General features: G+C 42.7%; 1 protein-coding gene and 1 pseudogene across 9 annotated transcripts in view; both read left to right on the forward strand.

Moving 5' to 3' along the window:
- Positions 1-14,026, forward strand: part of AMN1 (antagonist of mitotic exit network 1 homolog) — a 78,224-nt gene that overhangs the window by 60,893 nt on the left and 3,305 nt on the right. For 2 of the 9 annotated variants that reach the window (XM_055280109.2, XM_063639227.1), the window contains exon 7: positions 11,601-12,635. The exons of 6 other annotated variants lie outside the window; for them this stretch is intronic. In XM_055280109.2, coding sequence (XP_055136084.1) covers positions 11,601-11,638 — 38 coding nt within the window. In that variant the 3' untranslated portion in view covers positions 11,639-12,635. One more of the 9 variants, XM_063639225.1, reaches the window with a different exon arrangement.
- Positions 1-14,026, forward strand: part of LOC129483144 (stathmin-like) — a 211,625-nt pseudogene that overhangs the window by 35,060 nt on the left and 162,539 nt on the right.

The following is a 14,026-nucleotide window of genomic DNA, read 5'->3' on the forward strand; positions in this document are numbered from 1 at the left end:
AAAGTGCTGGGATTACAAGCATGAGCCACCGCACCTGGCCTAAATCACTTAACTCTTATGGATCTCGACTTTGCCTTGTGCATAATGGCCAATTATCATAACATTGAGAGATCTAATATTAATAATAATGCAAGAGGCCGGGCGCGGTGGCTCCCGCCTGTAATCCCAGCACTTTGGGAGGACAAGGCAGGTGGATCACCTGAGGTCAGGACTATGAGACCAGCCTGACCAACATGGTGAAACCCCATCTCTACTAAAAATACAAAAATTAGCCAGGCGTGATGATGTATGCCTGTAATTCCAGCTGCTCAGGAGGCTGAGGCAGGAGAATCGCTTGAATGCAGGAGGCAGAGGTTGCAGTGGGCCAAGATCACGCCACTATACTCCAGCCTGACCAACAAGAGTGAAACTCCATCTCAAAAAAGATAAATAAATAAAATAATAATGCAAGAGTTCATATAACATATTCTACCTTGAGTCATCACATCAAAAAAAATTTTTTTAATAGTTCATATAAAATGGCTTTTATTAATAAACTTTCTTTAAAGAGAAAAAAGCTGAAGAAATTTTAACTACCCAGATCATTTCTACTCTTCCCACTTAACCATCAGTACCCCTAAATCTTCTATAATGATATATTTTTGCTAACATCATTGAATGGAAGTAAAGTGGGCTAACATGTTCATCTTATATTTGATTTTTAATTTCTTCTTTTTCCAAGGAAGATAAATGCTGGTTGTGTTTGAGGGGGTTTTTTGTTTGATACATGGAAGCCCTTTCTTCTTTCATGACACCTTATATGATTCCTCTTACATATTCATGTGGCTGCTCACATATGAGTATTTAAGACAATGAAATTTATATTCTATAGAAAGTATTTACTATACTTGCATATGCATGTGCAATTATGATATTGTTACCCTCAAAGCAACCTGACTCCCAGATTAGCACTGCTCACCGTCATTTCCCATCAGATCTCCTGAATTAACCTATTTTCTCAACTATGTTTCTAAGTATTTATAAAATTTCTTTTTTTTTTTTTTTTTCTTATTATACTTTAGGGTTTTAGGGTACATGTGCACAATGTGCAGGTTTGTTACATATGTATCCATGTGCCATGTTGATTTCCTGCACCCATTAACTCGTCATTTAGCATTAGGTGTATCTCCTAATGCTGTCCCTCCCCCCTCCCCCCACCCCACAACAGTCCCCGGAGCGTGATGTTCCCCTTCCTGTGTCCATGAGTTCTCATTGTTCAATTCCCACCTATGAGTGAGAACATGCGGTGTTTGGTTTTTTGTCCTTGCGATAGTTTACTGAGAATGATGTTTTCCAGTTTCATCCATGTCCCTACAAAGGACACGAACTCATCATTTTTTATGGCTGCATAGTATTCCATGGTGTATATGTGCCACATTTTCTTAATCCAGTCTATCGTTGTTGGACATTTGGGTTGGTTCCAACTCTTTGCTATTGTGAATAGTGCCGCAATAAACATACGTGTGCATGTGTCTTTATAGCAGCATGATTTATAGTCCTTTGGGTATATACCCAGTAATGGGATGGCTGGGTCAAATGGTATTTCTAGTTCGAGATCCCTGAGGAATCGCCCCACTGACTTCCACAATGGTTGAACTAGTTTACAGTCCCACCAACAGTGTAAAAGTGTTCCTATTTCTCCACATCCTCTCCAGCACCTGTTGTTTCCTGATTTTTTAATGATGGCCATTCTAACTGGTGTGAGATGGTATCTCACTGTGGTTTTGATTTGCATTTCTCTGATGGCCAGTGATGAGGAGCATTTCTTCATGTGTTTTTTGGCTGCATAAATGTCTTCTTTTGAGAAGTGTCTGTTCATGTCCTCTGCCCACTTTTTGATGGGGTTGTTTGTTTTTTTCTTGTAAATTTGTTTGAGTTCATTGTAGATTCTGGATATTAGCCCTTTGTCAGATGAGTAGGTTGCAAAAATTTTCTCCCATTGTGTAGGTTGCCTGTTCACTCTGATGATAGTTTCTTTTGCTGTGCAGAAGCTCTTTAGTTTAATGAGATCCCATTTGTCGATTTTGGCTTTTGTTGCCATTGCTTTTGGTGTTTTAGACATGAAGTCCTTGCCCACGCCTATGTCCTGAATGGTATTGCCTAGGTTTTCTTGTAGGATTTTAATGGTTTTAGGTCTAACATATAAGTCTTTAATCCATCTTGAATTAATTTTTGTATAAGGTGTAAGGAAGGGATCCAGTTGCAGCTTTCTACATATGGCTAGCCAGTTTTCCCAGCACCATTTATTAAATAGGGAATCCTTTCCCCATTTCTTGTTTTTGTCAGGTTTGTCAAAGATCAGATAGTTGTAGCTATGCGGCATCATTTCTGAGGGCTCTGTTCTGTTCCATTGATCTATGTCTCTGTTGTGGTACCAGTACCATGCTGTTTTGGTTACTGTAGCCTTGTAGTATAGTTTAAAGTCAGGTAGCGTGATGCCTCCAGCTTTGTTCTTTTGGCTTAGGATTGACTTGGCGATGCGGGCTCTTTTTTGGTTCCATATGAACTTTAAAGTAGTTTTTTCCAATTCTGTGAAGAAAGTCATTGGTAGCTTGATGGGGATGGCATTGAATCTATAAATTACCTTGGGCAGTATGGCCATTTTCACGATATTGATTCTTCCAACCCATGAGCATGGAATGTTCTTCCATTTGTTTGTATCCTCTTTTATTTCATTGAGCAGTGGTTTGTAGTTCTCCTTGAAGAGGTCCTTCACATCCCTGGTAAGTTGGATTCCTAGGTATTTTATTCTCTTTGAAGCAATTGTGAACGGGAGTTCACTCATGATTTGGCTCTCTGTTTGTCTGTTATTGGTGTACAAGAATGCTTGTGATTTTTGTACATTAATTTTGTATCCTGAGACATTGCTGAAGTTGCTAATCAGCTTAAGGAGATTTTGGGCTGAGACAATGGGGTTTTCTAGATATACAATCATGTCATCTGCAAACAGGGACAATTTGACTTCCTCTTTTCCTAATTGAATACCCTTTATTTCCTTCTCCTGCCTGATTGCTCTGGCCAGAACTTCCAGCACTATGTTGAATAGTAGCGGTGAGAGAGGGCATCCCTGTCTTGTGCCAGTTTTCAGAGGGAATGCTTCCAGTTTTTGCCCATTCAGTATGATATTGGCTGTGGGTTTGTTGTAGATAGCTCTTATTATTTTGAGATACGTCCCATCAATACCTAATTTATTGAGAGTTTTTAGCATGAAGGGTTGTTGAATTTTGTCAAAGGCCTTTTCTGCATCTATTGAGATAATCATGTGGTTTTTGTCTTTGGTTCTGTTTATATGCTGGATTACATTTATTGATTTGCGTATGTTGAACCAGCCTTGCATCCCAGGGATGAAGCCCACTTGATCATGGTGGATAAGCTTTTTGATGTGCTGCTGGATTCGGTTTGCCAGTATTTTATTGAGGATTTTTGCATCAATGTTCATCAAGGATATTGGTCTGAAATTCTCTTTTTTGGTTATGTCCCTGCCAGGTTTTGGTATCAGGACGATGCTGGCTTCGTAAAATGTGTTAGGGAGGATTCCCTCTTTTTCTATCGATTGGAATAGTTTCAGAAGGAATGGTACCAGTTCCTCCTTGTACCTCTGGTAGAATTCAGCTGTGAATCCATCAGGTCCTGGACTCTTTTTGGTTGGTAAGCTATTGATTATTGTCACAATTTCAGAACCTGTTATTGGTCTATTCAGAGATTCAACTTCTTCCTGGTTTAGTCTTGGGAGGGTGTATTTGTCGAGGAATTTATCCATTTCTTCCAGATTTTCTAGTTTATTTGCATAGAGGTGTTTGTAGTATTCTCTGATGGTAGATTGTATTTCTGTGGGATCGGTGGTGATATCCCCTTTTTCGTTTTTTATTGCATCTATTTGATTCTTCTCTCTTTTCTTCTTTATTAGTCTTGCTAGCGGTCCATCAATTTTGTTGATCTTTTCAAAAAACCAGCTCCTAGATTCATTAATTTTTTGAAGGGTTTTTTGTGTCTCTATTTCCTTCAGTTCTGCTCTGATTTTAGTTATTTCTAGCCTTCTGCTAGCTTTTGAATGTGTTTGCTCTTGCTTTTCTAGTTCTTTTAATTGTGATGTTAGGGTGTCAATTTTGGATCTTTCCTGCTTTCTCTTGTGGGCATTTAGTGCTATAAATTTCCCTCTACACACTGCTTTGAACATGTCCCAGAGATTCTGGTATGTTGTGTCTTTGTTCTTGTTGGTTTCAAAGAACATCTTTATTTCTGCCTTCATTTCATTATGTACCCAATAGTCATTCAGGAGCAGGTTGTTCAGTTTCCATGTAGTTGAGCGGTTTTGACTGAGTTTCTTAATCCTGAGTTCTAGTTTGATTGCACTGTGGTCTGAGAGACAGTTTGTTATAATCTCTGTTCTTTTACATTTGCTGAGAAGAGCTTTACTTCCAACTATGTGGTCAATTTTGGAATAGGTGTGGTGTGGTGCTGAAAAAAATGTATATTCTGTTGATTTGGGGTGGAGAGTTCTGTAGATGTCTATTAGGTCCACTTTATGTAGAGCTGAGTTCAATTCCTGGATATCCTTGTTAACTTTCTGTCTCGTTGATCTGTCTAATGCTGACAGTGGGGTGTTAAAATCTCCCATTATTATTGTGTGGGAGTTTAAGTCCCTTTGTAGGTCACTCAGGACTTGCTTTATGAATCTGGGTGCTCCTGTGTTGGGTGCATATATATTTAGGATAGTTAGCTCTTCTTGTTGAATTGATCCCTTTACCATTATGTAATGGCCTTCTTTGTCTCTTTTGACCTTTGTTGGTTTAAAGTCTATTTTATCAGAGACTAGGATTGCAACCCCTGCCTTTTTTTGTTTTCCAGTTGCTTGATAGATCTTCCTCCATCCCTTTATTTTGAGTCTATGTGTGTCTCTGCACGTGAGATGGGTTTCCTGAAGACAGCACACTGATGGGTCCTGACTCCTTATCCAGTTTGCCAGTCTGTGTCTTTTGATTGGAGCATTTAGCCCATTTACATTTAACGTGAATATTGTTATGTGTGAATCTGATCCTGTCATTATGATGTTAGTTGGTTATTTTGCTCGTTAGTTGCTATAGTTTCTTCCTAGCCTCGATGGTCTTTACAATTTGGCATGTTTTTGCAGGGGCTGGTACCGGTTGTTCCTTTCCATGTTTAGTGCTTCCCTCAGGAGCTCTTTTAGGGCAGGCCTGGTGGTGACAAAATCACTCAGCATTTGCTTGTCTGTAAAGTATTTTATTTCTCCTTCACTTATGAAGCTTAGTTTGGCGGGATAGGAAATTCTGGGTTGAAAATTCTTTTCTTTAAGAATGTTGAATATCGGCCCCCACTCTCTTCTGGCTTGTAGAGTTTCTGCTGAGAGATCAGCTGTTAGTCTGATGGGCTTCCCTTTGTGGGTAACCCGACCTTTGTCTCTGGCTGCCCTTAACATTTTTTCCTTCATTTCCACTTTGGTGAATCTGACAATTATGTGTCTTGGAGTTGCCCTTCTCGAGGAGTATCTTTGTGGCGTTCTCTGTATTTCCTGAATCTGAATGCTGGCCTGCCTTGCTAGATTGGGGAAGTTCTCCTGGATAATATCTTGCAGAGTGTTTTCCAACTTGGTTCCATTCTCCCCATCATTTTCAGGTACACCAATCAGACGTAGGTTTGGTCTTTTCACATAGTCCCAAATTTCTTGGAGGCTTTGTTCATTTCTTTTTATTCTTTTTTCTCTAAACTTCCCTTCTCTCTTCATTTCATTCATTTCATCTTCTATCAGCGATACCCTTTCTTCCAGTTGATCGCATCTGCTACTGAGGCTTCTGCATTCTTCGCGTAGTTCTCGAAACTTGGCTTTCAGCTCCATCATCTCCTTTAAGCCCTTCTCTCCATTGGTTATTCTAGTTATCCATTCTTCTAATTTTTTTTCAAAGTTTTTAACTTCTTTGCTATTGTTTTGAATTTCCTCTCGTAGCTCAGAGTAGTTTGATCGTCTGAAGCCTTCTTCTCTCAACTCATCAAAGTCATCCTCCATCCAGCTTTGTTCCATTGCTGGTGAGGAACTGCGTTCCTTTGGAGGAGGAGAGGTGCTTTGTTTTTTAGAGTTTCCAGTTTTTTTGGTCTGTTTTTTCCCCATCTTTGTGGTTTTGTCTACTTTTTGTCTTCGATGATGGTGATGTACAGATGGGTTTTTGGTGTGGATGTCCTTTCTGTTTGTTAATTTTCCTTCTACCAGACAAGACCCTCAGCTGCAGGTCTGTTGGAGTTTACTAGAGGTCCACTCCAGACCCTGTTTGGCTGGGTGTCAGCACCGGTGGCTGCAGAACAGCGGATTTTCGTGAGACCACAAATTCAGCTGTCTGATAGTTCCTCTGAAAGTTTTGTCTCAGAGGAGTACCCGGTTGAATGAGGTGTCAGTCTGTCCCACTGGGGGGGTGCCTCCCAGTTAGGCTGCTCAGGGGTGAGGGGCCCACTTTAGGAGGCAGTCTGTCCGTTCTCAGATCTCCAGCTGCGTGCTGGGAGAACCACTACTCTCTTCAAAGCTGTCAGTCAGACAGGGACATTTAAGGCTGTGGAGGTTCTCGCTGAGTTTTTGGTTGTCTGTGCCCTGCCCCCAGAGGTGGAGCCTACAGAGGCAGGCGGGCCTCCTTGAGCTGTGGTGGGCTCCACCCAGTTCGAGCTTCCTGGCTGCTTTGTTTACCTAAGCAAGCCTGGGCAATGGCGGGCGCCCCTCCCCCAGCCTCGTTGCCGCCTTGCAGCGTGATCTCAGACTGCTGTGCTAGCAATCAGCAAGACTCTGTGGGCATAGGACCCTCCGAGCCAGGTGTGGGACACAATCTCCTAGTGTGCCGTTTTCCAGGCCCGTTGGAAAAGCGCAGTATTAGGACGGGACTGACCCGATATTCCAGGTGCCGTCTGTTTTCCCTTTCTTTGACTAGGAAAGGGAACTCCCTGACCCCTTGCGCTTCCCGAGTGAGGCAATGCCTCGCCCTGCTTCGGCTCGCGCACAGTGCACTTCACCGACTGTCCTGAACCCACTGTTAGGCACTCCCTAGTGAGATGAAACCGGTACCTCAAGCAGAAATGCAGGAATCACCCGTCTTCTGTGTTGCTGGGGCTGGGAGCTGGAGACCGGAGCTGTTCCTATTCGGCCATCTTGGCTCCACCCTCCGACTTGTTTTGTATTTATAAAATTTCTTAACCTTAGTCAGACTAAAACATAACTTCACATTACGAATTAGGACTTGAAACTGTTAGAAGTACTCCGAGTTGGTTTCTGCAGAAGAGATAAAAACTAAGCTGCTATTAGAAATATGAAAATTATGGTTTTGGCTGGGTACAGTGGCTCATGCCTGTAATCCCAGCACTGTGGGGGGCCGAGGCAGGTGGATCACCTGAGGTCAGGAGTTTGAGACCAGCCTGGCCAACATGGTGAAACCCCGTCTCTACTAAAAATACAGAAATTAGTCCAGCGTGGTGACGGGCGCCTGTAATCCCAGGTACTTGGGAGGCTGAGTCAGGAGAATCGCTTGAACCCGGGAGGCGGAGGTTGCAGTGAGCCAAGATCGCACCACTACACTCCAGCCTGGGCAACAAAGAGCAAAACTCTATCTCAAAAAAAAAAAAAAAAAAGAAAAGAAAATTATAGTTTTATAGATAACAGCATGAAAATAATTTTTAAACTTACTAAATCTTTTTTTTTTGAGACGGAGTTTCACTCTTTGTTGCCCAGGCTGGAGTGTAGTGGCGCGATCTTGGCTCACTGCAACCTCCACCTGCTGGGTTCAAGCAATTCTCCTGTCTCAGCCTCCTGAATTCGGATCACAAACGGGTGCCACCATGCCCGGCTAATATTTTGTATTTTTAGTAGAGACAGGGTTTCACCATTTTGGCCAGCCTAGTCTCCAACTCCTGACCTCAGGTGATCTGCCCACCTTGGCCTCCCAAAGTACTGAGATTACAGGTGTGAGCCACTGAGACTGTCCTAAAACTTACTAAAGCATTTTAATTCAATTAGGTCTTCAATGATTATCAGTAAGTTCAACTTACATGCCTTTGCTAATCTCCTACAACAGACATGCATTGCCATTTCTCATAGTTATCTAAGCACGTTTGACAGTATTCAAAGACATGGAGGATTTTAGAAGGGCAATAAAGCAGTTAGAGAGTCCTTATGTTTTACCCTGAGAGGCAGGAGAATCCAACAGGAAATCTGCCACGTTCAATTTAGTCGACTTGAATTTTAATCTTATCTGAGGATTAGTTTCAACCTGATTTAAAGGCAAGTTCTTTTTTTTGAGATGGAGTCTCACTCGGTCGCCCAGGCTGGAGTGCGGTGGCACCATCTCAGTTTACTGCAACCTCCGCCTCCCAGGTTCAAGCGATTCTCCTGCCTCCGCCTCCTGAATAGCTGAGATTAAAGGTGGGCACCACCATGCCTGGCTAATTTTTTTGTATTTTTTTAGTAGAGATAGGGTTTTGCCATGTTGGCCAGGCTGGTCTTGAACTCCTGACCTCAGGTGATCCACCTGCCTCGGCCTCCCAAAGTGCTGGGATTACAGGTGTGAGCCACTGCACCAAGCCAGCAAGTTCTTTACTTAGATTCTGGATAATATAGATGTCAAGATTTACCACAAAGAGCCAAAAGAGTATTTAAAATTTTTATTTATTTATTTATTTATTTATAATTAGAGACGGGGTTTCGCCATGTTGGTCAGACTGGTCTTGAACTGTTGGGCTCGAGTGATCCACCCACCTTGGCTTCCCAAAGTGCTGGGATTACAGGTGTGAGCTGCCATGCCCAGCCAAAACAGTATTTTAAGACCCAAGTGGTTTGCTTCAGGGTTTCCCTTTAATTAAAGCTGATTCCTTGCTTAAAGGATAACTCATGGCTGGGCACGGTGGCTCACACCTGTAATCCCAGCACTTTGGGAGGCCGAGGCGGGCGGATCACGAGGTCAGGAGATCGAGACCATCCTGGCTAACACGGTGAAACCCCGTCTCTACTAAAAATACAAAAAATTAGCCAGGTGCAGTGGTGGCGCCTGTAGTCCCAGCTACTTGGGAGGCTGAGGCAGGAGAATGGTGTGAATCCGGGATGCGGAGCTTGCAGTGAGCCGAGATCGTACCACTGCACTCCAGCCTGGGTGACAGAGCAAGACTCCATCTCAAAAAAAAAAAAAAAAAAAAGGATAACTCATTTTTTTATTTCATATTTTTCTTTTTTTTTTTTTTTTTTTTTTTTTTGAGACGGAGTCTTGCTCTGTCGCCCAGGCTGGAGTGCAGTGGCGCGATCTTGGCTCACTGCAAGCTCCGCCTCCCGGGTTCACGCCATTCTCCTGCCTCAGCCTCTCCGAGTAGCTGGGACTACAGGCATGCGCCACTACGCCTGGCTAATTTTTTGTATTTTTAGTAGAGACGGGGTTTCACCGTGGTCTCGATCTCCTGACCTCATGATCCGCCCGCCTCGGCCTCCCAAAGTGCTGGGATTACAAGCGTGAGCCACTGCGCCTGGCCTATTTTTCTTAATTCTATATAATTTTTTCCTTGTTATTCATTCATTACTAATCCTGCATGACATGTTTATTTTTGCCAGATCACTGTAATGAAACATTAGGACTTTGATCATTATTTGTAAAAATGTGTTCAGCCATACTTTTTTCACTGTGTGTTCTATAAAAATGTCTAAATTACATTTTCCTTGAACATTTGAAAAAAATACTTTGTTAAAAGTTTGTATTTTTCGGACGGGTGCGGTCGCTCACGCCTGTAATCTCAGCGCTTTGGGAGGCCGAGGTGGGTGGATCACAAGGTCAGGAGCTCGAGACCAGCCTGGCCAATATGGTGAAACCCCGTCTCTACTAAAAATACAAAAATTAGCCGGGCGTGGTGGCGGGCACCTGTAGTCCCAGCTACTCAGGAGACTGAGGCAGGAGAATCACTTGAATCCAGGAGACGGAGGTTGCAGTGAGCTGAGATGACACCATTGCACTCCAGTCTAGGCGACAGAGTGAGACTCCGTCTCAACATCAAAAAAAAAAAAAGTTTTATTTCCCATAGTTTCTTCTTATTCTTGGTGTTCCAAGTGCTCCTGCCATGAATCTTTCAAAAAATGCTCTCCATCTATATTGTCATAGATTTTTACAGAGGTGGTCAACAGTTCCTTAGAGGTTGGGAGGCAGAAAGGTATACCTTTCCTCACCCATCATAAGGATCCAGGCTGATGGTCCTATACGAAAAGGGAGGTTAATAAGAGAAAGGCGTAACAGGTTTATTTGGTCAAAGACTTACAGGAGACTTCAGAAATGAAGAACCAAACACCCAGGGAAAACTGCTTGTTTTTATGCTTATGAAGCATGGACAGCCATGTAGAGATGTGACTGGAAAAGAGAATGAACTAATAGTAACAGTGGAGAAACCCAGCAAGGCCTGTTTGTTCAGATTCTTCTCGGCCTTTCTGTGTGACATTTCTTTTTCCAGGGTATAGGGCAGGGCCACTCTGGAATGAGGGCCTTATGATCTCCGATCTGACAAGGGTACATCAGAGAATTTCTTCATGGCCAGTTCCTAGGCAGAAAGGCTGGGGAAATTTAGAGTAATATTTGTAGATTTTATGTCTTCCTTTGAGGAAAAGGGTTCTAGTTTCTGTGACCCACCTTGGGGAAGAGGAATCCTGGTTTCTGTGACTCACTTGCAGAGAATGAAAGGTAAGAGATAGGAGGGCAGGAGGTCAGAGACCTTGGTTCTGAGGCAGATTCTGAGGCCTTCCAGTGTCCTTTAGTTCAAAGTACTCAGCATGCCAAAGTGCCATACTTTGGGGAATCCTTTTCTGAGCCCCAACAAGGTCATCTATACAACTCCCTCATTTTAAAGATAAGGGAACAGAGATACAATTGATTTAAGTGGCCTGCCCCGCATCGTAGAAATAGTTGATAGAACTGGAAGTGAAACCTAAGTCATCTGAAGCACAATCTATAATTCCTTCCTGAGCCTTTAGTGTAAAGTGGTTTAACTGTTTCTAGGATAGGGAAACCAATAGGAAGGTGACATCAAGCATCAGTCGGGTGATTAGCATAAATGACCCGTTAGCCCTTTTTCAGTCTGGAGAGTATGTGTTTCTTTTTTTTTTTTTTTTTTTTTTTGAGACGGAGTCTCGCTCTGTCGCCCAGGCTGGAGTGCAGTGGCGCGGTCTCGGCTCACCGCAAGCTCCGCCTCCCAGGTTGACGCCATTCTCCTGCCTCAGCCTCCAGAGTAGCTGGGACTACAGGTGCACGCCACTACGCCCAGCTAATTTTTTTGTATTTTTAGTAGAGACGGGGTTTCACCATGTTAGCCAGGATGGTCTCAATCTCCTGACTTCGTGATCCGCCCGTCTTGTCCTCCCAAAGTGCTGGGATTACAGGTGTGAGCCACCACGCTTGGCCAAGAGAGTGTGTGTTTCTATAAAATGTTCTGCCAAGAGAGTGTGTGTTTCTATAAAATGTTCTGCCAAGAGATTATGAAATACTTAGTGACCCCGTAGTTTTTCCCTGAAGCATAATAAAGGCATTCAATATTCTTATTTAAACCCACAGTCCTGAATACTCTATCTTCATGGGAAGAAGCTGCCTAAGAAGACTGTAATATGATACTACCATCTGGCATCAAAAATTTTTAATTACATAAAAATGTTACATGCTTACTATTGGAGGGAAAAGCATCTTCCTATAATGTGCAATAGTGAATTCAAAACAGAAAAGTGACAAATGTAGAAAGAAGACAAATATTTATATATGTTTGATAACATATTCACAACTTGGAAAGATGCCAAAATGATTGTAGACACACCAGCTAAAATGAAATTGGGAAGTGTTGGCCGGGCACGGTGGCTCACACCTGTAATCCCAGCACTTTGGGAGGCCGAGGCGGGCAAATCACGAGGTCAGGAGATCGAGACCATCCTGGCTAACACGGCGAAACCCCGTCTCTACTAAAAATACAAAAAAATTAGCTGGGGGGGCCAAATTCTGGCTAATTTTTGTATTTTTTGTAGAGACAGGGTTTTATCATGTTGCCCAGGCTGGTCTCGATCTCCTGAACTCAAGCGATCCGCCTGCTTTGGCCTCCCAAAGTGCTGAGATTACAGGTGTGAGCCACCGCGCCCGGCCCCATCTTACGATTTCTGCAAAAAATAAAAAGCCAGCTTGTATTTTGATATGAATTTCATTGAATCTGTAGGTAATTTGGGAAATACTGCTATCTTAATAATATTAAGTCTTCTGGTTTAGATTTTTTTGTTTATTTAGGTCTTTAATTTCTTTCAATAATGTCTTATAGTTTTCAGAGTATAAGTTTTTCACTTTCATTTGATTTATTCCTAAGTATTCTATTCTTTTTGATGGTAACATAAATGGAGTTATTTTCTAGTTCATTTTTGGATTATTCATTGTTGATGTATAGAAATACATTTGATTTTTATATATTGTTCTTGTACCTTGCTGAACTCATTTATTCTATTTTTTTAGTTAATTCCTTGGGATATTGTATACACAGTATAACATCTACAAATAGATAGTTTTACTTCTTCCTTCTAACCTGAATGCCTTTTCTTTTTCTTGCCTAATTTCTATGGCTAGAACCTCTGGTACAATGTTGGATAGAAATGGCAAGAGTGGACATCCTGGCAGGTAACGGTGGCTCACTCCTGTAATCCCAGCACTTTGGGAGGCCAAGGTGGGTGGATCAGGTCTCAAACTGCTGAGGTCAGGAGTTTGAGACCAGCTTGGCCAGCATGGTTAAACCCCATCTCCACTAAAAATACAAAAAATTAGCTGGGCGTGGTTGTGGGCGCCTGTAATCCCAGCTACTTGGGAGGCTGAGGCAGGAGAATCACTTGAACCTGGAAGCCAGGGTTGCAGTGAGCCAAGATCACATCATTGAACTCCAACCTGGACAAAGAGTGAGACTCTGTCTCAAAAAAAAAAAGTGTGGATATCCTTGTCTTGATCCTAGGGAGAAAACATTTAATTTTTCACTATTAGCTATAGGTTTTTCTTGTTTGTTTTTGAGACAGGGTCTTGCTCTGTTGCTCAGGCTGGAGTGCAGTGGCGTGAACACACTCACTGCAACCTCTGCCTCCCAGGCTCAAGTGGATCCTCCTACCTCAGGCTCCCAAGTAATTGGGACTACAGGCATGTGCCACCACACTCAGCTAATTTTTAAATTTCTTTTGCAGAGACAGGGTCTCACTGTATTTCCCAGGCTGGTCTTGAACTCCTGGGCTCAAGTGATCCTCCCGCCTTGGCCTCCCAAAATACTGGGATTATAGGCATGAGCCACTGCATCCTGCCAGCTATGGTTTTTCATAGATGCCCTTTATCAGGTTCAGGAATTTATCTTCTATTCCTAGTTGGTTGAATGAGCAGTGGTTTTTGTCAACTGGTGTTTCATTTTTTTTTTTTTTTTTTTGAGACTGAGTCTTGCTCTGTTGCCCAGGCTGGAGTGCAGTGACGCCATCCCAGCTCACTGCAATCTCTGCCTCCTGGATTCAAGCGATTCCCCTGCCTCAGTCTCCTGAGTAGCTGGGATTAAAAGCACCCATCACAATGCGTGGCTAGTTTTCTTTTGTATTTTTAGTAGAGACGGGGTTTTCCCATGTTAGCCAGGCTGGTCTTGAACTCTTGACTTAGATGATCCGCTCTCCTCGGCCTCCCAAAGTGCTGGGATTACAGGCGTGAGCCACCACACCCAGCCAAACGGTGTTTCTTTGTCTATTGAGATGATCATGTGGTTTTAGTTCTTTGTTCTATTAGAATGGTGTAGGTGGTAAGCTGAATAATGCTCTTACCCACCCAATGATATCCATGTTCTAATGCCCAAAATGTGAGTATGTGATGTTACGTAAGGTTGCCAATGGAATTAAAGTTGCTAATCAGTTGATTTTTAAGTAGGGAGATCATCCTGGATTATCTATGTAGGCCCAAAATAATCAAAGGGTCCTTAAAAGTAGAAGGAGAGAGGA

This window comes from Symphalangus syndactylus, chromosome 5, assembly GCF_028878055.3.
Source record: "Symphalangus syndactylus isolate Jambi chromosome 5, NHGRI_mSymSyn1-v2.1_pri, whole genome shotgun sequence".
NCBI classification, from domain to species: domain Eukaryota; kingdom Metazoa; phylum Chordata; class Mammalia; order Primates; family Hylobatidae; genus Symphalangus; species Symphalangus syndactylus.